Here is a 25,857-nt window from a genome sequence, read left to right as displayed (position 1 = left end):
CTGTGCGAGGCTCCAAGAGTTCAAATAAGTTATATTTGTGTTACATTCCTATTTCGTGCATGTCCCGGTCCCCAGCCCGGCCTATGCGGACACGCAACTAACTTGTTTAAACCAATGCTGTTGTAAATTAAACGTTAATAAATGTGTTTTTAATAATTGCTGTTTCTCATTGCATTCTATCGAATAGAAATGATAAATATTTTATCCTTGAAATCAGTCAGCATGACTGGTTGCCTGATACTAACTTAACTACTACTTTTCAAGATTGCCAATTAAGTTTTGAACAAAATAATAGTTTTAAAAAAAAGGTGAGTATTAGTTCCTTTAGTCTGTAATAGGTAAAATAGAATGATTATTCTATTAAAGAGATTTGTCTGTAATAGGTAGAATAGAAACATTTATTTAGTCCAATGCTTGGTTATGGCAAATGTTTAAGTTATTAGAAATAAAAATTACCAATAATCCCGTTAACCCCTCGTGGTACGCTAAATAGCGGCGACGGGGATCGAACCTGCGTTCCTCGGATCACGAGGCGGCCAAGTCCGACACCTTCAACGTCCGGCTATCGTCGCTTAGATTATTAAATTATAGTTTATAGACGCTAGATAGTCATATTATCATATTATTTTCACTAGGATAGTTCTTATGGGATTGACATTCAATTACTTATTTGTATTAAATAATGTTTGTTTTAATGATATAGAAGTCATTTATTTTCTTCAAAGAGGCTTATTATAAAAGAGCTTTTACACGTTCCAATATTAAACCTCGGGACAATAAATGGCCTAGTGCTGAGAAGAAGCAGCGCAAGAAACTCAGTTACTTTAGTCAGCCGCTTTTTTTAAGTTTTCGGTACAATACAGTCGGTATATCTACTCGTATAATTAATTATAAATATTGATTTACCACCACATTCTTGTAAAAATAACAAGAATTGGTCATAAATTATATGCTTTCGACTCGTTTACTCTCAAGTTGGTCAAAACCATCCTTTGATAATGACGCCACACATTTGCGACGTCCTGTTGGCACTGGACTATACAAATAATGAACAACATAGAAATGTAGACCTATCTTGGATTGACCAGTCTTCAAAAGCAGCGCTTGACGAGTGAACCCGATATCGCTTCTTTAACTGTGTTGTAGGGAATGTAGGTACGACCCGCCTCACATAACGCCACACAACTCTGGCTTTTAGCTGATCAACACACAATTTTATTAATAAGAAGGTATGAGAAATAGGTACGTAGAAATAGGTGGGTAGCTAATTAATACTATTTGTAATAAAACATCGCTGTACTAGCTGATTGCACCTGTAAGTTCGCAATTAGTAAGGTCAATGACCGTCAGGGTAATGAACCACACGCACTAGTCCCAACCCAACCCAACTTTAGTGGTAGTAACCTAGTAGTTATTAATAAAGCCTTTTGGATACTTTCGGTCTCATTGGACAAAAACATATCCTAATTAATACAATGTGTTTCGATCGAGTCTTATGATAATATCCTATAATAAATCCTAATACTTCACTCACGTTCTTTGTTAAAGTATACACAAAGAAGGTCACTTTGTGTATGTGGAGACATAAATAAATCGAATTTTAAAATGGTTCGCATTCGAAGGGGTGAGTCCCCTCTTTGTATGGTTTTTGTCGATAAAAAAACAAAGTAATACGGGCTAAAATATAGGAAGTTCCAACAAACACACTGTATACAAATGGGAAATTCAAATAGTTTATTCAGTACATAGGCCCTTTCCAGAGCACTTATACACGTCCCAGATATAGCTTGCCCTACCTTGAAAGTTTATGAAGATATGAAAGTAAATGTAAATAAACATATTTTGAGAAAACGATTTTTACATATCAGAATAACATACCTACAATCAAGTAAGTTGGTGGTGGTAATAATAAATCGGCGAAGTCTGGGGTAAAAGCTAGTATTTAAATATTGTAGAAGTTTGTTGGATGGATCGATTGATGATTATTACTCTTTCACAGTACTGAAATCCCTACATTTCCCTCTAACAGTTTTCTACAGGCTACACTTCGGAGAATATGCGAAGGAATTATACGACCTAATTCCACCAGCCCCCTTTCATCACCGGGGAACCAGACGCAGGTTAGTGTACCATCCCTACATTGTAGACATTCCTCCAGCTCGCACTAAGAGTTTCGATGACTCTTTTATAATGCGAACAGCGAGGGATTGGAATTCGCTGCCTGCTGCTGTCTTTCCAACACTATAATCCAGGCCTTTTGAAGGCGAAAGTAAATAGGCACTTACAGGGCAGCAGATATGTACCATCCTAGACTGCATCTCACTTAACACCAACTGCGATTGCGGTCAAATACCTGCCTTGTCTACACTAATATTATTTATTTATTTAAAGACTTTATTGCACACACAACAATGTTCAGTACAAAAAGGCGAGCTTAATGCCATAAGTCATTCTCTACCAGCTGACCTTGAGCAAAACAGAGATATTGAGTAGGCGGTGCTAAAAAGCTACAAAAATGTACACAATATAATACATAAATACGTACATATAATTTATATAAAATGGATGACGAGAGGTAAGGGAGGATAGGAGATTATAAAGAGGAAAACTTTGTTTCTTTGGTTGTAATGAATAGGCTCAAAAACTACTGGATCGTTTTAAAAAATTCTTTCACCATTCGAAAGCTACATTATCCACGTGTAACATAGGCTAAATATTATTTTGGAAAAAAAAATAGGTTTCATTAGTCCACGCACGCGAAACCGCGGGCGGAAAGCTAGTTATGCATAAAAAAAATACTTTCCCCGGGACAAACTACACAGGAGTTGCAGCGGTGGAAAAAAGAGATGGGAATGGTCCCGTACTGGAAATCCCTACAAGGCCCCTAAAATTCTAGTTTTAAGTTCTATGAATCTATGTTCTATTCATGAACTAAAAACTAGAACAGTTTTAAGTTCATGATGGATGCACGCGGTAGTCCTTCTGTGACAGACAGAAATTAATGCAAGCGAAGCCGCAAACAAAAGATAGTTAAGACAAATAAAATCTATCATTAGACGATTGACGATTCCAGTAAGTTGCAAATATGTATTGCATTTACTCACTCATGATACGAAAATACTTGTTTTATATCGTTTCTCCAAAAAAAACTCACACAATACAAAGTAGTAAAAATCAATATGCCTTTGAAAGGAGTGATACACTTACCCTCATTAGGCCCTAAGACTATGTAACAATTATTCTTCAAGGATTTTAATTTCGAGCCTGTTTTACACAAAGTGTCATATTTATAAAGTATACTCGTATTTTTTTTTAAACAATAGCTTTGTCCGTCTTGTGCAACTAAAACTTAATATTGCTCGATGTTGATTCATCAAATCGCACGCGCGCCGTGACGCATTCATTTAGGTGTAAACAAAGACACGATGATACCCTGGATTCTTAATATCAATACTACCCCTCATGTAGTACAATTTATTAATCATGCCATGTACCTACGAATTGAAGAAGTATTGCGCATTCCACCTTAAATCTGGGTAGAAAGAATGGTGCAAAAGAATAGGGATGTTTTCTGGGTAAAAAAGCAAGAGTTTGAATTAGTCCGTCAGTTAAGTTATCAAAAAATACTCGACACGTATTTTTCAATTTTTCAAACTAATGGAAATTATAAGAGTTGAAGCGCTCCAAACTCCAAAACCCGAAAGAAGAGGCAGGACGTCAAAGAGTGGTTAAAAATTTAGCACTTTGTGACGTCACGCGGAACTTCAACGCACCATTACTTCGTAATTACTTGTTTGTTTGACAAATAAATACGTGTCCAATATTTTTTTGTAATATCATTGACGGACTAAGTTTTTTTTTAGGAAACTAGCCTAATCGAGGTTATCACAGCAGACAGTAAAACAATGGGGATTCCATGGAGGGTACTTGAACGGAATATCGATCTGTATTATGGTTTAAATTTATTATTTAATGGACTTGAGTTCGTTCGTTCGTTTCAGCCAAATGACGTCCACTGCTGGACAAAGGCCTCCTCCTGGACAAGGACTTGAGTACAAAGATATTTATTTATATTCAAAAGTTTTTACACCAAATATCGCTGCAAAACGGGCTATGGCACGACCGTATAACGGCATGCCGAATATAATTAACAAGATGTAATGGTATGGAAAGGTCTTACTAGAATTTTACTGCATTTTCTCCTGCTCACAGGTGGTCACTCAGGGGTTGGAGTATAGGAAACGGGGCGCTATGGGGCACGAGACTTAGAAAAATTTTTATGAAAAAATTTTTTTTTTTTAATTTTTGGCTTTTTTTGCCGGGAATGTTTAGAATAGATAAAAATAAGACTAATCTTCAGATAACTTTTTTTTCTAGGACCAACCGTTAACTTTCTAGAGCCAATTAAAAGTGCGCTATCAACACTTAGAATAATTTCGACGAGTTTTTTTTTCTTCAATTATTCCTTGTTTTCTTGCAAGAATCGCATAGAAGACGTAAAACAAAGCACAAAAGCTTATATGGTCTACCTCTCTAAAACAAACGCTTTCAGATTTAGAGCCAATTAAAGGTGGCTTCCGACACTTAGAATAATTTCGATCAAAAAAATTTTTCCCGAAAGTGGCGATTCTTTTGATGCCATCATGTAGGGGACCTCAAACCAAGAAAAAAAGGTCATGTACTTCATCCCCGTAGGACCAACCCCCGACCCTCTAGAAGCGATTCAAGTTTTACGGTTTTTCCAAAAAGTTCTAATTTTCGCAAATCTATGCTGTCATCGTCTAGAGGATGTCGAACCAAGGAGAAAAGGTCATGTAGCCCACCCCCGTAGGACCAACCCCCTCCCGTGTAGAGACGACTGAAGTTCTAAAGCGTGCTTGTATAGGAACCGGGGCGCGACACTTAAAATAATTTCGATCAAAAAATGTTTTCCCGAAAGTGGCGATTCTTTTGATGCCATCATGTAGGGGACCTCAAACCAAGAAAAAAAGGTAATGTGCTTCATCCCCGTAGGACCAACCCCCGACCCTCTAGAAGCGATTCAAGTTTTACGGTTTTTCCAAAAAGTTCTAATTTTCGCAAATCTATGCTGTCATCGTCTAGAGGATGTCGAACCAAGGAGAAAAGGTCATGTAGCCCACCCCCGTAGGACCAACCCCCTCCCGTGTAGAGACGACTGAAGTTCTAAAGCGTGCTTGTATAGGAACCGGGGCGCGACACTTAGAATAATTTCGATCAAAAAATGTTTTCCCGAAAGTGGCGATTCTTTTGATGCCATCATGTAGGGGACCTCAAACCAAGAAAAAAAGGTCATGTGCTTCATCCCCGTAGGACCAACCCCCGACCCTCTAGAAGCGATTCAAGTTTTACGGTTTTTCCAAAAAGTTCTAATTTTCGCAAATCTATGCTGTCATCGTCTAGAGGATGTCGAACCAAGGAGAAAAGGTCATGTAGCCCACCCCCGTAGGACCAACCCCCTCCCGTTTAGAGACGATATTATTACCACCTAGGTAGGTAGGTAGGGTCATTGCGCTGGTTTTCCGTCCAGCTCCTGTTTTCGTCCATTTGACCGAGTTGCCACAAACAAGTACGTAAAATTTGAATACAAAGCTACCTTTCCGTGCAAGTTTGAACTTGTTGCAATCTATAATATCTAAGCAACAGTTCTACCTACATACAAATGTAATTTGACAAGTAGTGACTCCAAAAAACCCTACAAAAGTTGTTGCTGGATACAGGTACTGAAAACGTCATCGGGTTATAAAAAATGTGCCGGCGGTGAACTTTCACGGTGAGTAGGTATATTATATTTTATTTACTGTTTTAGCTACTTTATGTAATGTTTTTGGCATAATGTCTAATTAATAGCATAATAAACACTATTTTAAAGGTTTATTAAAGTTTTTGTACAAAAATCTTAGATAAATGAAGTTGACTAATAATAGGAAACCTTAACACCTAGTTATATTTTGTAAAGATAATTTTTTTTTCTTCCAATATGATCTTCATTGCTATTACTTTAAAAAGTTTAGTTTACGTCCACTTTTTCACAGTGTTATACGTTATACTTACCCACTATTTAAAGGATGTGGACGGAAACTAAAAACACTAAAAACCAGATTGTGACAGTGACGAGAACCGGCGCAATGACCCTACCTACCACGTGTTGCGATAAAATTATTAGGATTAGGTACCTAAGAAGCGAAGCCGCGGCCGCGGTCCGATAGAAGCTACACTTGGCGTCAAACTTAGATTAATAAAGCGCGTCAAATAAATCGCACCTCCCGCGACAAACACTTTCAAACGGCAAACGTATGTACCTATCCCCACATCCCACCAATATATTGGTATCATTCTAAAGCCTAGATCTAATTAAACTTCATTTCATTATAGGAAAGGTTTTTACCCCAAAAATGTGTCTTTAGAAGGATCCAGTGTCTCTTTTTAAAGCGACAGGTAGTTACGCTTGAGCCAACTGTTTTAAATTGGGATTTATCGCTATTCGCTATCCATCTGTTAAAGAAGACGTCGAGTGTAGTTGGCCAACAGCGAGCGTGTCAATATTCTACCTAACCTATCACAATAATAGAATGCTACATCACTGCCTACGTTCTACAAAAATCTTCCATTCCTATCTAGCTAGCTAGGTAATGCAGGCTAAGTAGCCTACCGTTTTCGTTAATTTTATTCAATCATCAAAAATGCATATAAAAATTATCTTCATACAAAATCATTAAACCACAAAACAACTTATTGTCCCTGTAGGATAAGCATCAGGGTCAGGTTTCTTTACTATTACCTATAAAGTTTTTATTTATTTTTGGTAGGATAGACTAGGAGCTGACTAAATTTTTTAATCACCTATGTCATGTTAATATTTATTTGAAAAAATATGATTAAGTAAAATATGAGCCATGAAATCTTCTCCTATCAACGGTCTGCAGGTCGAATGTGTCGACCCTCCTCTCTATTTACGCAGACAATTTCTCAGCGACCGCTTTCTTGCGAAGACCATCCAAAATCGTGGTCACCCCCTCATTGAAAAACTTCGTCATTTATCGACCCTGTGTGACTCAGCCGGCTCCACTCAAAAACGTTCTTGCATTCATCATTAATTTTCTAAATTTTCTCGCCTCCCGGCTCCTATCGAAGAGATGGAAGTAAACCCTTTGTACTCTATAAGCTTCGAATCATTAATTTTTAATCCATCCATCATTTTAAATTTGGGAATAGATAAAGACTGCCCCGGTGCTCCCAAATTTTTTTTAAATATTGTAGCCAAACACTGGCCGGACTGGCAGTACATGTATACAGACTCTTCTAAACTCGATATAAATGGCTGCGTTGGCTCTGCGGTCTGGATACCTGCCTTTAAAATCGCATTATCATTTAAATTACCTCCTTTCTCTTCTGTTTTCACAGGCGAATCCCTAGCCATTCTTGAAGCCATCCTTTATGCTGAATCTCATAATTTCTCCAAAACAGTAATCTTTTCGGACTCTTTAAGCTGCCTCCAAGGTGTTTCCTCCAACCCGTTCAAATCCAAAACCAAATATCCCATTTTATTCAAAATTAGAGAAGCCCTTTACAGGTGCAATCAAAAAGGTCTTAATATTATTTTAGCATGGATTCCTAGCCATTGTGGTATCCCTGGCAACGAGACAGTGGACTCCTGTGCAAAGAATGCAATAGCTTCGGGTTCAATGGAACATTACAAAATACTCTCCCATGATCTCTCCTGCCTGGCTCTTACCCATCTATCAACATCATGGTGCACTGATTGGCAAAATTCGAGGAGACTAGCAGGCAAATATTATTTTGATATTCAAAGAGAAATCCCTAGCCGTCCATGGTTTTTTAAACACCATCACCTACCCAAAAAAGTAGTTTCCGTCATTTGTCGTCTCCGTTTGGGTCATGCATGTACTCCAGTTCACCTAAACAAAATTCGAGTGAAAGATAGTTCGCTCTGCGAATGCGGCTTGGACGAAGGCTCTGCTGACCACATATTTTTTAACTGTCCCAGGGTAGGCGCGTCGTTATACGACTCCCTACCTCAAGACTTTCCCCGTCCTTGCAATCTTAAGTCAATCCTCGGTCTTGTTAACTCCCCTATTTTAGACATTCTATCAAAATTCATCCTAATTAATAAAATAAAACTATAATAAATGTTCACGTCTCCCCCTCTCCACTAACTATTTTGTTTCCCTTCCTCCCTCCTTCTACTCACCTTGTTGTCTGTTCTCTTGTTTTTTCGTGATTTTATTATGTTTATACTAACTGTGTTGTCTTATCTGTGCCGTTGTGTTTGTCTGTTTTAGGTGTGCACGCTAGACTATACCTAATAGCACTCTACCCCAAGGTTTATAACTTTTTATACCGTGTAATGGCTATGCTCACGTGACATTGGCAAACGTGGAAACACAATAGCCATAGAGGAGAAGAAGAAGAAGAAGAAGAACCCACTGGTGCAATTTGTACATTGATAAACAAGTAGGTACAGTCAGCGTCAAATACTTTGTGACACATAAAGTAGGGCCCAAAAAGTTGACAACACAACCTTATAAAAAACTCAGTAAAATTCATTTATTTCTGTAAGTAGGCTTTAAAAAAGCACTTTTACACTTCCCAGTATTAACCCTACCACTGCTTCAGGACAATAAATGGCCCAGTGCTGAGAAGAAGCAGCGCAAGACACTCAGACACTATTGTCTCAGCCTCTTTTTCAAAGGTTTACAGGCTTTCAATAATTGTGACAAAGATGTGTTGCAAACTTTGGGTGTCACAACCTATTTGACGCTGATTGTACTAGCACCTGAATTGCCCAATAAAATAATGAAATAAATAAATAAATTTATGTATGTCTCATTAACATGCTTGCTAAGATTGGTCAGTAGCAGAAGCAGTGAGAGTAAGCTTGGTACTCTCACACGTCTTTTCAAATATTGATACCTTGAGACCAAAGATAAAGTAAAAAAGTAATATAATATGTAATAGATAGCTTTAAACAGTAATAATTTACAAATGGCCAACTCTTAAAAAAAAAGAAACTAATAAAAAAAATACAGTTATGCCCTTAACCCATCAATCCCTAAGTAGGCGCACACCATTGATTTTTAGTTGGCCGATAGTTGTGCCCGATTTTAAATTGTATGAAGAATCGGCCAAATCAGTAACTTCAGTCATGAGTTAATTTTAATAACAAACAAGTAACTTCAGTCATGAGTTTATTTTAATTTAGTTAGGTATGTTTTTTTTCCTATTATTGATTTTCATTTTTCTTCTTAAAGTCACCGAAATAAATGTAATACATCAACTAAGAAGGGTACAAAAAATTTTTAAAACAGGTAACTACCTGCTACTTTTCCCTAGGTCTTGTATGGAATGAGGAACAATGAATTTTGTTGAAAATCTTTTAGAACTACCTACCTACCAAGTTCCAAATACTATTATTGTAGTTTTTTTTAACATACTTTTTGTAGGTACTCAATTTAGTAAGAAACTAGGTTTCCAAGGTTTTCAGGTTAACCTATTCGAACACAACCTCCTTAAAAAAATATTATTATATGTATGCATAGTTTAAATCTTAGTGGACTTACCATCTTTCAATAGTTGTCGCATCTCTTTGGTCCTCTGAAAGTTGATCTCCTCCAAGAGCTGTTCCAGCATGGTGGCGCTTTTCAGCACAGTCGAACCGCCCAGAGACATGTTTCAGGCAATGAAAACAATTCCCCGATGTATCTCGCAAATAAACACTTCTTCTGAGTGTCAACACATACGGCGCGCCGCTTTGTACATACGAAACAAGAGTTCTATTACCAAAGCACATGTTATGCAGATCGAGGTGTAAATTGTAAATTCAAAAACTTACAATTTAAATGATTAACATTTAAAAAAGCCACCATTTTCATTTAAAACACAATTAGGAAATCCACCATGAAAAATTATGAAAACTGACAGAGACAGATGCTAAGAAACTAGTGATGTGTTAGAGGCAAAGAATTATATTCACTCAGGTATGAATCGAATAGCTTCTAGAATTAAATTTATTTGGCTTCAAAACATGAAATTCTTTCAAAACTTCTGTAGCTCCTCATATACAAATTCAGTCTAAAAAAAATTATCTTCACCTTCTTACTTAGTTAGTAGCCCCTATTCTTGATGAAAATTTGTTCATGACAAAAACGTCAAATTTTAGGAATCCTTCATAGTTATCTGCTTCAATTGAATTCACAAATGGCTGTAACTATCGTTCAATATTACACTTTCGTTTCAAAATTTACTTATGTTTTACAGTGCTTTTTTTTTCTCTTTGGAATTACATAGTTAAGTTCTGGATAATTCTCTTCAAAAATTTACTTTTTGATATCCTTTCATTTGCACATAGCACAGACCTCTTCATAATTATCTGTTTTGAACTCGTCGCTCAGCGATGCTGAGGTGTCGTGTTTGACAGATACAAGAAATGCATGGTCAAATTTGTCCAAGATCGCCACTTTTAACTTTTACTTCAACTACAGATAAGAATAACTTAAGATATATATAAATGTAGGGTGTTTGTTTGTTTTTCTCTCAGTTTGATTGAGGCTATCGCTTACAGTAGGTAATTAGTTCCACGATTAATCTTTACTTTTTTGTATTGAACTAAGAAACCTAGTTACACGATAAAAATATTAAATCGCTTGTTTTAAACAAGTGTTACAGTTTTTTATTTACAAATTCTACATGACGACATGGTTAATATTAAATCTATAGCATCTGTAAATGCAAATATGCAATAGTTACTCTGTTTGTTTGTCTACTATCTAGTAAAAAAAAAACAGAACCAATACCTTATTCACTTACCGCTTCCCGCGAAAATCGTAAATCGATTACGTAAGTAGTGAAGCATTAGTGAAGTACCTAAATTTTCGGGTCCGAACGGTCCGAACCAGCTGAACACAGCTGAAGACGTATTTTCTGATTACTAAAATGAATTTTAATGAAAGAAATTTATAGATTATATTTGTTTAAGTATCAATATGATTATTTTGTATTCAATTAATACCTATGTAATAAGTTCATGGATGATATGAAATATTACACGATAATTATGTATCTCATTTAAGCAAAGATGTAATTCGGACACCAAAATTCTTTGAAACGACGACAGGTGACTTTGACTTTGACAAGTTTTAGCACTTCGTTGACTTTGTTATTTTGAAGTTCCGAGTTTAGATTTTAAAAATGATGAAATAATTGATAAATAATTACGTAAAAAATTATGAAATAAAAATATGTTCAGTGAAAACGCTATAATGATGTAGAATATATCAGACTCGCGCTCGACGTCTATCAAGCTACTGACGTTACGGTAACTACAGAAAAATTGAAGATTCCGTTTCGAGCAATGTCTACGCCGGTGATTCGGGCGAGCGTGCGCTGCCTGCGGTCGCTGCGGCGCACGCTGCGGCTGGCCAGCGTGCCGGCGCGGCGCGCGGGCGGCTGCGGCGGCGGCGGCGACCAGCCCCCGCGCCCGCCGCCGCGCCACTTCGCGCTCGGGGCGGGCTCCCTGGCGCTCGCGCTGCTCGCAGCTGATCACATTTACAATGGTAAGTGTATGTGATATTGCAGGTCATTATCGAGTCTGTAACTTAGTAGATCAGCGTGTAAAAATTAAATTAAATTGTTCGCTGTTTGTTCGAAATGTTTTAAATTCATCGCTGTATGAGATGACAGTAATAAATGTATCGAGAACATTATCGTCGCGTTATATTATCGACATAACAGCTGAGCTTTGTTTATTTTTAATTTCAGAAAAAAGATTTTTTAAAGCTGCCCAATTGGGGAACGTGGAAGAAATAAGAAGGTACTTGTGCTGTATTCAAATTAAAACAATGTTAACACTTTCTTGGATAGTGAACTGCAATAGCGGTCATAGCAATTAAACTTCAATTGTGTCTGGGTTACTGTCCGGGAAAGTGTTTTAATTGTATATTTATTTTATTTAGGATAACAAACAATTGTACAATTCAGATATGCAGTAAAGTTATACATCGACATTTAGTTATTGTTGCAATTAAAAGCAGAAGCATAGCTGTTGGATGGCATGACAAGATACAAGGGCAAGTGTAATCCACCGGGGCCCCCAGTTCGAAGGGCACTTAGACCTTGACTGGCAAAATCTCATATTAAACCTGCAGAAATTTTATCCTGCTCTCAGAATGTAAATATGTAGTTAAAATTCAAATAAAAGTCATGAAAAAAAGAACTGTAATCCCATTAAAAGTTTTGTCTTCCGTTTTACCAAAACCTAATTCAGTTGGAGTCCTACATTTTCTAGCTACGCCTCATAATCAAAAGCGGTACGTCGCCGATGACAACATAGATCATAAGGTACCCACTCTAGTTAAATGTTTTGCACGCGTCTATTATTGTAATGTTTTGCAACGCGCAGACAAATCGAAGCGTTCGGGGACGGGCGCACTCCGGAGGGCGAGGGCGTGGCGGACGTGCGGCACGCGCTGGGCTGGACGGCGCTCATGGCCGCCGCCGCCAACGACCGCGCCGCCGCCGTGCGCGAGCTGCTGCGCCTGGGCGCGCGGCCCGACCTGCAGGTGAGGGCGGGCGGACGTGCGGCACGCGCTGGGCTGGACGGCGCTCATGGCCGCCGCCGCCAACGACCGCGCCGCCGCCGTGCGCGAGCTGCTGCGCCTGGGCGCGCGGCCCGACCTGCAGGTGAGGGCGGGCGGACGTGCGGCACGCGCTGGGCTGGACGGCGCTCATGGCCGCCGCCGCCAACGACCGCGCCGCCGCCGTGCGCGAGCTGCTGCGCCTGGGCGCGCGGCCCGACCTGCAGGTGAGGGCGAGCGGACGTGCGGCACGCGCTGGGCTGGACGGCGCTCAGGCCTCAGCCTCGAACTTAGCGGGCAGGGGGGCGGCGGCGGCGGTGGCGCGGGAGCGGCAGGATCTTATGCATAAAATCAAATAGACCGGTTCTCGAAAACAGCGGCGCGGCAGCGGCGCCGGAGCGGGCAGCGCACTCCTTCTTTTGCCCACAATAAATCGAGCGTTAGGAATAAATTTGAATCGAAATAAAATTGTCGCCGTTGTTCAGACATTTCGTTTGCGAATAAAAACAAATATCTCGACAACACAACCCCGAACACAACACTTCGCCGCTAAAGCGCCGCGCGAGCTGCCCGCTTGTTTCGAGAACGGGTCTGCGTTGCCCGCCCCGCTCCAGCGCCGCCGCCGCTCCCGCCCCGCTGCCCGCTAAGTTCGAGGCTGAGGCCTCATGGCCGCCGCCGCCAACGACCGCGCCGCCGCCGTGCGCGAGCTGCTGCGCCTGGGCGCGCGCCCCGACCTGCAGGTGAGGGCGGGCGGACGTGCGGCACGCGCTGCGATGGACGAAACGAGACTCCCGTCGATTTTGTATGGCAATACTAGCCTGTGACGTCACTATTTTTTCAACTCAATAAAGTAGTGGTCCCACCGTCGGCGAGTAAACGACTAACTATCGGCTATTTTCTCGCTCAAGAAACGTACGAAATATATCCATTCCGTGTGAACAAAAGAGATGCATATACAAATAGTTAATCGGTGACTGTTCTCACTGTCGGCGACGACTCGTTTTACTAGTTTTGTCGCTGAGCGACGAGCTTTCATAAATAAATTCGCTCAGCGATACTCGTTCAGCGATGCACATAAAACGCGCGCGCATTTTTGCACAGGACTAAGCGACCGCGGGCGAGTAGCGCGAGCGCACACTCGCTTATTGTGCTTATAGCCCGATGATAAAACTATTGAAACTACACACTCACTTCCCGCTGATCGCCAACTCGTTTATATTTTCTAGTTCTACTCGTTTCTCGTTCATCGTTGGCGGTCGGACCGCTCCCTTAAACTACTTACTTTTTCAATTACAAATGCAAACATAAATTAATCTTAATTTACAGGTAATTTCTCTCAGGTAATCTGTCTTTTTAAAAAAGTTGTGTTTTAGAATTATTCGGTCGGGAATGGTTAAATACCTACCCAATTTGTGTCAATTAATGAGGGTTTTCGCGATTGAAAAATTCGCCAGATGGCAATACGTAGACGCGAGGTCCAAATCAAATTTCTTTATTTGCGTAATTTCAGGTTCATAAGTGGTCTTACATAGAATAGAATAGAATAATTGTTTATTTGGTAGGTTTCACTGAAATTTGCTCGAACTAGGAAGCGTGCAAATATTAAAAAGCCAAATGCTGCATGATTGGTTATTTTTGACATGACATTGACAGATAGGTCAAAATCCACCAGTCACGCAGCACGTCAGACCCTACATCCACGTCCCGCCATCTGGCGGATTTTTCAATCGCGAAAACCCTCATTGAATAGCACAATATTCGCATGGCGCCTCCTCGTGCAGGAGCGCTACGCGGGCGCGGCCACGGCGGCGGCGGCGGCGGGCGTGCACCCGCTGGAGGCCATGCAGCGGCGCGAGGACGAGTTCTGCGCGAGCATGAACGCGCGCGCGTCGTTCCTGGGCTGGACGGCGCTGCACTACGCCGCGCTGGCCGACTCGGCCGGCGCCGCGCGCGCGCTGCTCGAGGCCGGCGCCGACCCCACCACGCGCGACCACGCCGGCCGCCGAGCGTTGCACTACGCGCGCGACCCCTCGCCCGCGCGCGACCTCATCCTGCAGGTCAGGCCCAGGACAAGGAATAGAACAAACAACTTGTAGGGAGTCGAGCCAGAGTAAATACAAATGAGTAGGTCATCTTCATAGAAACGCACCGAGCGCGGTTTGTATGTTAGCGCGCCAATATACGTATGCGGCGCGCACGCACACACTGACAGAATTCGGCGCACCTTACACTTACTTTTGTCAGTGTGTGCGTGCGCGCCGCATTTGTGTTGGCGCGCTCACATACAAACCGCGCCCGTGCGCTTCTATGAAGATGACCTAGTCATTTGTATTTACTCTGGTCGAGCGTTGCGCGCGGCAGAGTGCAACCTGCCACGGCAGACGCGGTTCCGCACGCATCTCCCGCGATTCGGCCAGTTATAACCGAAAGGTTGGAATGGCCAAAGTGGTGGTGGTTTGTCCCTATCAAAAGGTCAGGCCAGCTGCCACACCGTCAGAGCTGGATGCCGGGAGCTGATGTCTCTCGTCTCCGATATATTCGAATAATATAAAACAATTTTATTTACATCCATGCCGCCATTATACTCTTCTCTGTAATATCTGTTTGTATTCCGTTCATCTATTGGATCGATTGGTTTTCCTTTTTAATATTTAAAAAAAAGTTTTCAATGTTTAAGCGTTCGGTCTCTTTCATAAACGAATGCACCGGACTGAAGTGAAGTGGTGTTGACAGCACACGCGGCGGTGGGAGCAGGCCGCCGCGGCCGCCGCCGCCGAGGAGCGCCGCCGGTTCCCGCTGGAGCAGCGCCTCAAGCAGTACATCGTCGGGCAGCAGGTGACACGCGGCGCAACACCCTAAAGGCTTCGGCAAACCAAACGCGGGGCAGTAGCCACGCAGCACAGTGTGTTATGGGACTGTATAAACGGACATTCTCATTGATTTGATGAAACGTATAGAGCTCAGTTATACAAACATGATAGTAAAACTCCCGTTTGAAAATTCCACGTAGTTTTCGCGGTATAAAAATTCAAAGTTACCTATTTTTTTACTTCAAAATTATGCAAAAATATTGTCACTCGTTAACTAATAACATTTAATTCAGAATTGTTATAATACTTCATAGAGCTCTTAAAACTACACGTAATAAACATATTAAGTGCTTCGTAAACGCATTCAGTTAATTAGGAAAAATGATTTTTTCCAAAATTGTCGACCCTAGACTCGTAAAAATTTTATTAAGACGTTTTATGTTTTTTCTCAAATATATCACGGAATTTAAAGCTGATTTTATTAATACAATTAGATTAAATATCAGACTATATCATGCAATTAAAAATGTTTGCATATATTAAGGTATAATTGAGAAAAAAAATAAAAACAAAAATCACTAAAATCATTTTCCTAATTAACTGAATGCGTTTACGAAGCACTTAATATGCTTATTACGTGTAGTTTTAAGAGCTCTATGAAGTATTTTAACAATTCTGAATTAAATGTTATTAGTTAACGAGTGAGAATATTTTTGCATAATTTTGAAGTAAAAAAATAGGTAACTTTGAATTTTTATACCGCGAAAACTACGTGGAATTTTCAAACGGGAGTTTTACTATCATGTTTGTATAACTGAGCTCTATACGTTTCATCAAATCAATGAGAATGTCCGTTTATACAGTCCCATAACACACTGTGCGCAGTTTGAATGCGGGCCCCCGCAAGTTGTAATACAAGAAACTCTTTGAAGTGTGTCACACCAAATTTGAACGGCCCGCGCTCCAACCGCGTCTCACTGCAACTGCCGAACGACAAACCAGGCGGCGCGGGAGCGGGACAGAAGCGGCGCGAGCGCGGGCCCGCGTTGTTGTATTAATATGGCGGCCATATTAGCATGACTCACCGGAGGCAGGGCTAGGCAGTGCAGCGCAGCGCGTTGAAAGCGGTTTACGAATATTGTATTTTTTTACAACCGCCCGCGTTGCAACCGCTTTGAAACTGCCGCTGCCTTCAGTGTGCCTACTGCCGCGCTGCAACTGACCCGCACTGCTTCTGTCCCGCGTTTGGTTTGTGGAAGCCTTCAAGGTTGATCAATTATATTAAAATCACGCTATAACTAAAGCCTGGTCCGTGAGCACGCTCGCACACTCACTGCGGGCGCGCGTCGCACAGTCGCGACAGCAATATAATTACGCGCGAGCGATAAGGATGGGTAGCTTGGGGTCACTGGACAAAATTCTACGTGCTCACGGACCAGGCTTTAGTGTATGTTATCACGCAGGCGGCCATCGAGACGGTGGCGGCGGCGGTGCGGCGCAAGGAGAACGGCTGGGCGGACGAGGAGCACCCGCTCGTGTTCCTGTTCCTGGGCAGCTCGGGCATCGGCAAGACGGAGCTGGCCAAGCAGCTGGCGCGCTACATGCACCGCGACGACCCCGCCGCCTTCATCCGCCTCGACATGTCTGAGTACCAGGTACGACGAGCGACCGGGGGTGAGGAGAAGGGAGAATTCACCAAGTGCATACACGCAGTTTTTTTTGCGCTCATCTGCAATTAAGCGATTATCACACTGCGCCGCGGTACGCAGGACGACAGATTTAATCATTGTATGCAAGTACCTCAGCTCAGTTTGTATAGAAAACACGCGCGGTACAACACACTGACAACGCGTCTGCGCGCGGGATTTTTTATATGAAATCACGCGGACCGCGGCGGAGCGCGGCGCAGCGTGATAATCGCCTTAGTCCCAAACTATAAGCAGACATGTTCCATGAAGCTTCAACATGTTCAAGGAGCTCCCCAGCAGGACACCTCATTCACCATCTGTCACCGAGTATATCGCGGCGCTTCAGTCGTTTAGTGTAGCTGATGGTTGCCAACGCGGGAGCCAAATGATTTGGGTGATTTTCCAGTCGCGTTTTATATTTATTCCCTGTTAGCTTTCAGCTTCTCATGCTCAGAGCTTCATGGATTTCTGTGTTGATAGTGAACCATGGTGCATTTGAGACGGTTCTTAGGATGCCATTCTGCAGTCTCTGCACTATGTTTACGTTAGAGTCACTAGCGCTTCCCCACAGTTTCCCATATCAGTTTCAGGATCACTTTGTATATCAACAGTTTGTTGTCGATCGACACGCAAATGAAAATAACGTATTCCGCTCGGCCGCTCGCAGCAGGCCTCCGTCACTCGCCTATGCCGGCCGAGATAATTACCTACAGCGCGCGACAACTTCAAGTTGCAAATCAGTCAGGGCCGCCACGCGCCTGTGTTTCTATACACGTTCGGTCGATCATCGTCGCAATCAAGGTTTATTGTTCCAACAGCACTGTTATCCTTCTTTAATGGAAAATCGTAATATTTGGGAATAATAATTAACTGCAGTAATTTAAATAATTTAAAAAAAATACACTTTAAATAATTTTGAAATACGTATGACAAAAAACTGTAGCAAAAAAATTATTTTAGCTAATATAAATAAACATTAACTTAACTTCAACGTGTCTATTTTCCGACACTACACTTTTTAAAACTGTTTGTCCAATTTCGAATTATCGTAACACTGAAGTTTATTAATAGGTACTTTAGAGAGGTACGATTATACAAACACCATTCGATTAAAGTTTACCAATCATAAGTACAATAAATGCTTCTTAAAATAAAGTTTTCATTTATTTTACTTTGCTTATACAACCCTGACGCTTGAGCTGTGAGGTAGATCAATTCTGAACACAAAAAAATTGCGCTCTTGTGAGCGTAGTAGTAAGGTGCGATTTCGAATGCACCATGTACGTTGGATATTTTGCATTAGGTATTATTATTACCGTTAAAATGTCGACATCTGATCCTACACAGAGGAGTGCAATTTCTGTTGCTACTATTATGTATTCTGTGCTCGCAGGAGAAGCACGAGGTGGCGAAGCTGATCGGCGCGCCGCCCGGCTACGTGGGCCACGAGGAGGGCGGGCAGCTGACGCGCGCGCTGGCCCGGCGCGCCGACGCCGTGGTGCTGTTCGACGAGGTGGACAAGGCGCACCCCGACGTGCTCACCGTGCTGCTGCAGCTGTTCGACGAGGTGAGCCCGCCGTGCTGCGCTCAATCAGGGATGTTATGGATATCCGTAACAGTATAGTCCAGTCATTTAAGCTTAAATTAGGTAAGAATCTCGGAATTCGAGATACCCAGCTGTAAGTCTGTAAATACTTGTATATTGACACCCTAAAAGTTGTCTCAAAACCTACATATGGTAGGGTGTAAGCAACTATTAAATTTTAAGGTCAAAGGTCACAAAAATCGTTTTTTTGTGCTTTTTTTGGAAATATCTCATTTCCTATGGATTTTTTGCTATTTGTATTTATTATCAACATTGTAGAATACAAAATTCTCTACAAATTTTGTTCAAAAAAATTTTTTATACGGCGAACCGTTTTCGAGATAGAGGGCGGCCGCTAGTACTTATCCCAACTAATATTATAAATGCGAAAGTAACTCTGTCTGTCTGTCTGTCTGTTACGCTTTCCCGCTTAAACCTCGCAACCGATTTTGATGAAATTTGGCATAGAGATAGTTTGAGTCCCGGGAAAGAACATAGGATAGTTTTTATCCCGGTTTTTGAAACAGGGACGCGCGCGATAAAGTTTTTCTGTGACAGACAAAATTCCACGCGGGCGAAGCCGCGGGCGGAAAGCTAGTCTTATAATAAATCTGTAGAGAGGTCAATTCTGTACATGAAATATATTTTCAAAATAACTATCAGGGGGTGATTAGTGATCGATACTGATGCCAAAAATGCAATCAGTAAAATTTTTGTCTGTCTGTCAGTCCGTCTGTATGTTCCTTATGGAAACAAAAACTACTCGACGGATTTTAACGAAACTTGGTACAATTATTCTTCATACTCCTGGGCCGGTTATAGTATACTTAGGAATTCCCACGGGAACAGGAATTAGCGGGAAAATCCTTTTGTATGAAAAATCTAAACGCTTAACGGAAGTTAGACGCTTGAAATTTGGCATGTAGGTACCTTAGTAAACTTAAAGCTTAGTTACAACAAGGAATTCCCAAAATTCCCACGGGAATTAGCGGGAAAATCCTTTTGTATGAAAAATCTAAACCGCTTAATGTTGACCTGAAGTGATGCAGTGACCGCGCGCTCTCCGCCCTCTATCTCGAAAACGGTTCAACGTATAAAAAAAAATTTTAAACAAAATTTGTAGAGAATTTAGTATTCTACAATATTGATAATAAATACAAATAGCAAAAAACCCATAGGAAATGAGATATTTCTAAAAAAAGCGCAAAAAACCGATTTTTGTGACCGTTGACCTTGAAATTTAATTGTTGCTTACACCCTACCATATGTAGGTTTTGAGACAACTTTTAGGGTGTCAATATACACGTATTTACAGACTTACAGCTGGGTATCTCGAATTCCGAGGTGAACTTACTATAATGACTGGACTAGTAACCGAAACTATCCGATCTATATCCGAATTAAAAAATATATCCGTAACCGAAACAGATTCAAAAGTTTTGGATAGTTTTGGATAAAGGCGGAGTTCAAATGTTAATATTTTTAATATTTGTTACTTATCTGGCATCTCCTAGCTCCATTCTGATATATTCGCTTGTTTTACCTTTATCATAGGTACCGTTATCCTACTTCTTACTAATATTATAAATGCGAAAGTTTGGATGCCATGATGTCTGGATGTTTGATACTCTTTCACGCAAAAACTACTGAACGTATTTTGATGAAACTTTACAGTATTATTGTTTATAACCCAGAATAACATATAGGCTATAATTTATAACGATCTGTGACAAACGAAATTACACGCGGGTGAAGCCGCGGCAAAAGATAGTAGTACATAAAGTAGCTATGTGGGTCGTGCGGCATCTTGCTATTTGAATTTTACCTTTTGAAAATTCTAATATCCGTAACCGAAATTATCCGAAACTTTCGGATAATCCAACCGAAACTTCATATCCATAACATTCCCAGCTCAAATATACACACAACTTCATCCGCAGGGCCGGCTCACTGACGGCAAGGGCAAGCTGATCGAGTGCAAGAACGCCATATTCGTGATGACGTCCAACCTGGCCGCGGACGAGATCGCGCAGTACGGGCTGCAGCTGCGAGGCGAGGCCGAGGCCAGGGCTGCCCAGCGCGCGCGCGCCTCGCCGCTGCCCACCGCCGACCACAAGGGTCAGTGTTTATTTATTTATTTATTTCAAAAGCCGTGTGGTGACGGCAGAGTAGAATACATTTGTCACCAACCCCTACTCTTCCCGCGGGTGTCGTAAGAGGCGACTTAGGGACTACACATCAAACAGAGAATGGGCAGCAGCGCTCTCTGAAAAACATCAATCTTTTAAACTGCGATCTCCAACCCGCCTGCCAAGCGTCGAGATTATGGCAAAACCCTCCACTATAGTGGAGGAGGCTCATAGTCCAGCAGTGGACTGTAAAGGGCTGTTGATGATGATGATTATTTCAAAAATCAAAAGTATCTATTCAGTTTAGACCACAAGCGGCACTTATGAACGTCAAAATATTATTATAGAAAATAATAAAAAAAGAAAAGTAGCCTTTATGGGGCACTTTACATGTCTCCTTATCTTTTGGGCCCTACTAGCGTTTCGAGACAAACATATGGCAAGTGCTGAGAAGAAACGCCGGAACAAACTCAGTCACCACCAGCCAGTTTAAAAATATAAAAAAGTAGGAAGTTACAATACATTCAGAAGCAAGTTACTTACTACGCGCTCCCGTTGATAGAAGGTGGCCTTTAAGACTCCCATCTAGCACGAGACCGCGTGGCAGTTTTGAATATATGTATTTCTTTAGTGCCGTGCTAATTTCTAGGTTAATTGTTGCGTTTTGATACATATATATTTTATGTGAGGTATATCTTTCCTTGACCAGTCCCCAAAGGCAGCGCCTGTTCAGACATGACGTGTGAACCAGCCATCGCTTCACTCGACCATATTGTAGGGAATGTAGCGACCCGCCTCACGTCGCTGAATTACCTACAGGGAATGTAAGCTTACAGAGCAGGTCCAAAGCGCTTACAAGCTTAAAAATAAAATAAACATGTCAAACACTTGCACAGTGTGCACGAGTGTCGACCGCATGAGTGGTGCAAACGCCTACTCGTATAAATCTTTCAGCTCCTCGTTGCAACGCATCGAGCAACAGAAAACGTCATGCGACTAGAACAAAACACCAGTAAACTAGTACGACTCCATTGTAGTGCCTCGTAGACGCGTAGCGAAAGCGATCGTAGCCGATGGACCAGCTACGTCGTAGTATCCGTTACGGCGTTCGGAGTCTAACTCGTAGTCGTGTAGCAGCATCGTGCAGTCGTAGTGACTCGTAGACGCGTAGCGATCATAGCCGATGGACCAGCTATGTCGTAGTGTCCGCTACGGCGTACTTCTGTCAGTGTTCGGACTTTCGGAGCTTGTAACTCATAGCCGTGTAGCAACAGCGTGCTGTCGTAGTGACTCGGTAGACGCGTAGCGATCGTAGCTGATGGACCAGCTACGTCGTAGTCCCCTTTACGGTGTTCGGAGTCTGTAATTCGTAGTCGTGTAGCAGCATCGTGCAGTCGTAGTGACTCGTAGACGCGTAGCGATCGTATTAATCTAGTCTTCTCCATATTAATAGGATGTAACCTCCACGACAAATTATCTTGAATAGAATTTCTGTATCGCACAGTAATGCGTCTCATTATGACTCAAGCAATAACTTGGAATTTTTCACTCAGTGGAGGCACGCGCCGTCACGCCAGTCGCCCGCGTCGTGGAGAAACCGTCGTCGGAAACGTTGCAAGCGTCGCACCGCTTCCGCGCGGGCCTGGTGCGCGCGGCCCTCCAGCGGCACTTCGGCCGCGACCAGTGCCTCGGTGTGTGCCATGGCTGCCGTTACAACCGCGTTCTGACGTACACCAGTTTATGAAAATTTGATCGCCCGTTTAAAAATGAGTGCAACCCTGTCGTCAGGTTCAGCCTCGGTGCCTACGTTCGCTGACATCCCTCCGTTTGTCCGGCAGTGGAGGCGCGCGACAAGGCGCCGGTGCCGGTGGCGGACGAGGCGTCTGAGCCGCTGGAGGTGTCGCGGCACTTCAAGGACAGCGTGGTGCGGCCCATCCTCAAGCGGCACTTCGGGCGCGACGAGTTCCTCGGCCGCATCAACGAGATCGTGTACTTCCTGCCCTTCTCGCGCCAGGAGCTGCTCACGCTGGTCAGCCTGGAGCTCAAGCGCTGGGCCGACAAGGCGCGCGCGCGCCACGCCGTCGAGCTGCGCTGGGAGGGCGGCGTGCTCGGCTGCCTCGCCGACGGGTCGGTGCCTTTGCGATTTTAATGTCTAACTAATTTTCCTATACAATGTATTTTGTTTTTGGAATAAATAAATGTGAATGTGAAATGTGATACTCTGCGTCGGCTGAGCGGCCGCACGGCGCCATGACTAAGGTCTCAGCCTCGAGTTTAGCGGGCAGCGGCAGGATCTTATGCGTAAAATCAAATAGACCGGTTCTCGAAAACAGCGGCGCGGGAGCGGGCAACGAGCGGGCAGCGGCGCGGAAGCGGGCAACGAGCGGGCAGCGCACTCCTTCTTTTGCCCACAATAAATCGAGCGTTAGGTATTCCTAACATTATTTTAACAAATTAATTAACAAATTTATTAATTTGAATCGAAATAAAATTGTCGCCGTTGTTCAGACATTTCGTTTGCGAATAAAAACAAATATCTCGACAACACAACCCCGAACACAACACTTCGCCGCTAAAGCGCCGCGCGAGCTGCCCGCTTGTTTCGAGAACGGGTCTGCGTTGCCCGCCCCGCTCCCGCGCCGCCGCCGCTGTCGCCCCGCTGCCCGCTAAACTCGAGGCTGAGGCCTGACGTTCCGTCTGTTGCAGCTACGACGTGCACTACGGCGCGCGCTCCATCAAGCACGAGGTGGAGCGGCGCGTGGTGAACCAGATCGCGCTGGCGGCCGAGCGCGGCGCGCTGGCCCGCGGCTGCAGCGTGCTGCTCACCGAGCGCGCCGGCCGCGTGGCCCTCGCCGTGCGCTGCCCGCCCAGCCCCGACTACACGCCCGTCGACCTGCACGCCGCGTGAGTGTGGCCCCCGGGCCCCCCGCGCCCGCCCAGCCCCGACTACACGCCCGTCGACCTGCACGCCGCGTGAGTGTGGCCCCCGGGCCCCCCGCGCCCGCCCAGCCCCGACTACACGCCCGTCGACCTGCACGCCGCGTGAGTGTGGCCCCCGGGCCCCCCGCGCCCGCCCAGCCCCGACTACACGCCCGTCGACCTGCACGCCGCGTGAGTGTGGCCCCCGGGCCCCCCGCGCCCGCCCAGCCTCGACTACACGCCCGTCGACCTGCACGCCGCGTGAGTGTGGCCCCCGGGCCCCCCGCGCCCGCCCAGCCCCGACTACACGCCCGTCGACCTGCACGCCGCGTGAGTGTGGCCCCCGGGCCCCCCGCGCCCGCCCAGCCCCGTGAGTGTGGCCCTCGGCCCCTTGGCCCCCCGCCGCGCCCGGTCCCGACTAACAACAGTGGACTTGCACGCTGCGTGAGTGTGGTCCCTGGCCCCCCAGCCCTCGCCGCGGCCCGCCCTGCCCTTACTACACACCCGTGGATTAGCACGTCGCGGCGTCGTCTAGCATGTACCTTAATATTACTTTTAGGTGTTCTCCCACTAAGTCAAAAAAAAACCTGCTAACTAATCTCCCTTTATATTTTTCCACGTCTAAAATGGAATGATAAACTTATCGTATTTTTCTTATTATTTTCTACTCATACTATTTTTTTACCGCACAGATGAAGACGAATGAAGCCCCTAAAACAAAACATCGTAAGGGTGAAGCTGTCATTCCGAGCTAGCGCCAGCCTCCCCGGCGTGACGTCACCGTGCTGGACCGGGTACGTCACTCCTTGTTACCGACGACCGCGAATTGACCAAAGAACGCACCGGTCTATATTTTATTAGGTTATTACGTAACTCAGTAGCCGCATAATATATTCTTATTCAGAAATACAGTATTTTATTCAGACAACCCAGTTCCGATACGTCAATCCTTTTTTATTTTTTCTTTGGCCAATTTTCGAGTTTTTTTTTACTGTTTTTCCTGAACTCATATGATATCGATACCTCTGGGCTCAAAGGTCGTAAAGGACAAAGTACGACTTTTCAGGAGAAGCAAAAAACGATTTTTTATTTTTTTATTCGACAGTAACTTTTTTGTTTTTCGAGCTATTAAAATATGACCTAAGAAGAAAGTGCTTAGAATTCACAGCATTTTCCGAAGAGGTATTGAAAAATTGGACTAGAGCTGTATTTACTGAGATAGATTTCCTTTACGCCCTCAAAATTACATTAAAAAGACCTTTACGCCCCTCAAATATTCGTCCTAGGCAAGTTGCTCAGGACGTAAGTCTATTTTTATTTTACAAAACTACAAAACCAAGGTAATAAATGACAATTTACATAGTTTTATAGGTTTTCATAGGTCGTAAACGGAACATCCAGGTAAGGTATTATGCAAGGAAAAATTGATAATTTAGCTTAAATATTTAATGTTTTATGGTATTTGATATGTAATATACCATTTCTTCACATATTTAAATGAATTATCTGGGGGCACGGCAGTGCCCCCACCAAGTCGAGCAAAAAAGCGGCACGGCCGTACCATCCTTTTCTCGAAGCAATTCAGGCCATTTTCGACTGCCTGTAACTTCGTTGTGCATAAAACTAGAAGGCTGAATTTTCATTAGCTATGCAGGCATTGTAAAGACACGGTATATTTAAAATTTCATTCAATTTGAACCAGTAGTTTAAGAATTATAACGGGTCAAAGTTACTTAATTTTGTCACTCACTGACTCACTGACTCACCGATCATCAAAACTCTAAGGCACTTCTAGCAGACCTAGAAGCTTCAAATTTGGAATATAAGTAGTGTTTGGTGTATGAATCAAGGAAAAACTAAAATATTTGGGGGCACGGTAGTGCAACCGCCAAGTCGAGTAAAATTTTTCAATTTCGGTCCAGTTTTCTAGATACATAACTGCTGTCTACAAAATACAAAAATAAATGAGATTTGGGGGCACGGTAGTGCAACCGCCAAGTCGAGTAAAATTTTTCAATTTCGGTCCAGTTTTCTAGATACATTACTGCTGTCCACAAAATACAAAAAGAAATGAGATCCCATCAAAAACAATACTTGTCAAAAAAACCAAGTCTC

At 43.1% G+C, this 25,857-nt stretch overlaps 3 protein-coding genes across 5 annotated transcripts in view; 2 read left to right on the top strand and 1 right to left on the bottom strand.

Annotated features, from left to right (window-relative positions):
• Positions 1–9,954, bottom strand: part of LOC135073033 (uncharacterized protein KIAA0930 homolog) — a 52,432-nt gene extending 42,478 nt beyond the window's left edge. For 2 of the 3 annotated variants that reach the window (XM_063967040.1, XM_063967042.1), the window contains exon 1: positions 9,600–9,954. In XM_063967040.1, the coding sequence (XP_063823110.1) occupies positions 9,600–9,708 (109 nt within the window). In that variant the 5' untranslated portion in view covers positions 9,709–9,954. The remainder of the gene's footprint in view (positions 1–9,599) is intronic. The other variant, XM_063967041.1, reaches the window with a different exon arrangement.
• Positions 9,955–11,389: 1,435 nt separating this feature from the next.
• Positions 11,390–12,842, top strand: LOC135073457 (uncharacterized). The gene is made up of 3 exons (XM_063967640.1): positions 11,390–11,591; positions 11,797–11,848; positions 12,437–12,842. Exons 1-3 carry the CDS (start codon positions 11,390–11,392, stop codon positions 12,840–12,842), a joined length of 660 nt encoding a protein of 219 aa, XP_063823710.1.
• A 434-nt stretch (positions 12,843–13,276) lies between these two features.
• LOC135073456 (mitochondrial disaggregase-like) lies at positions 13,277–24,649 on the top strand. The gene is made up of 9 exons (XM_063967639.1): positions 13,277–13,351; positions 14,393–14,668; positions 15,345–15,446; positions 16,885–17,076; positions 18,503–18,676; positions 20,635–20,812; positions 22,662–22,950; positions 23,530–23,727; positions 24,435–24,649. The coding sequence occupies exons 1-9, from the start codon at positions 13,277–13,279 to the stop codon at positions 24,436–24,438; spliced, it is 1,488 nt and encodes a 495-aa protein (XP_063823709.1). The 3' UTR covers positions 24,439–24,649.
• The last annotated feature ends 1,208 nt before the right edge of the window (positions 24,650–25,857 follow it).

The sequence above is a fragment of the Ostrinia nubilalis genome, chromosome 7 (genome assembly GCF_963855985.1).
Source record: "Ostrinia nubilalis chromosome 7, ilOstNubi1.1, whole genome shotgun sequence".
NCBI lineage: Eukaryota > Metazoa > Arthropoda > Insecta > Lepidoptera > Crambidae > Ostrinia > Ostrinia nubilalis.
Note: the sequence above shows the minus strand (reverse complement) of the source record. Positions and strands in the feature narration are given on the sequence as shown.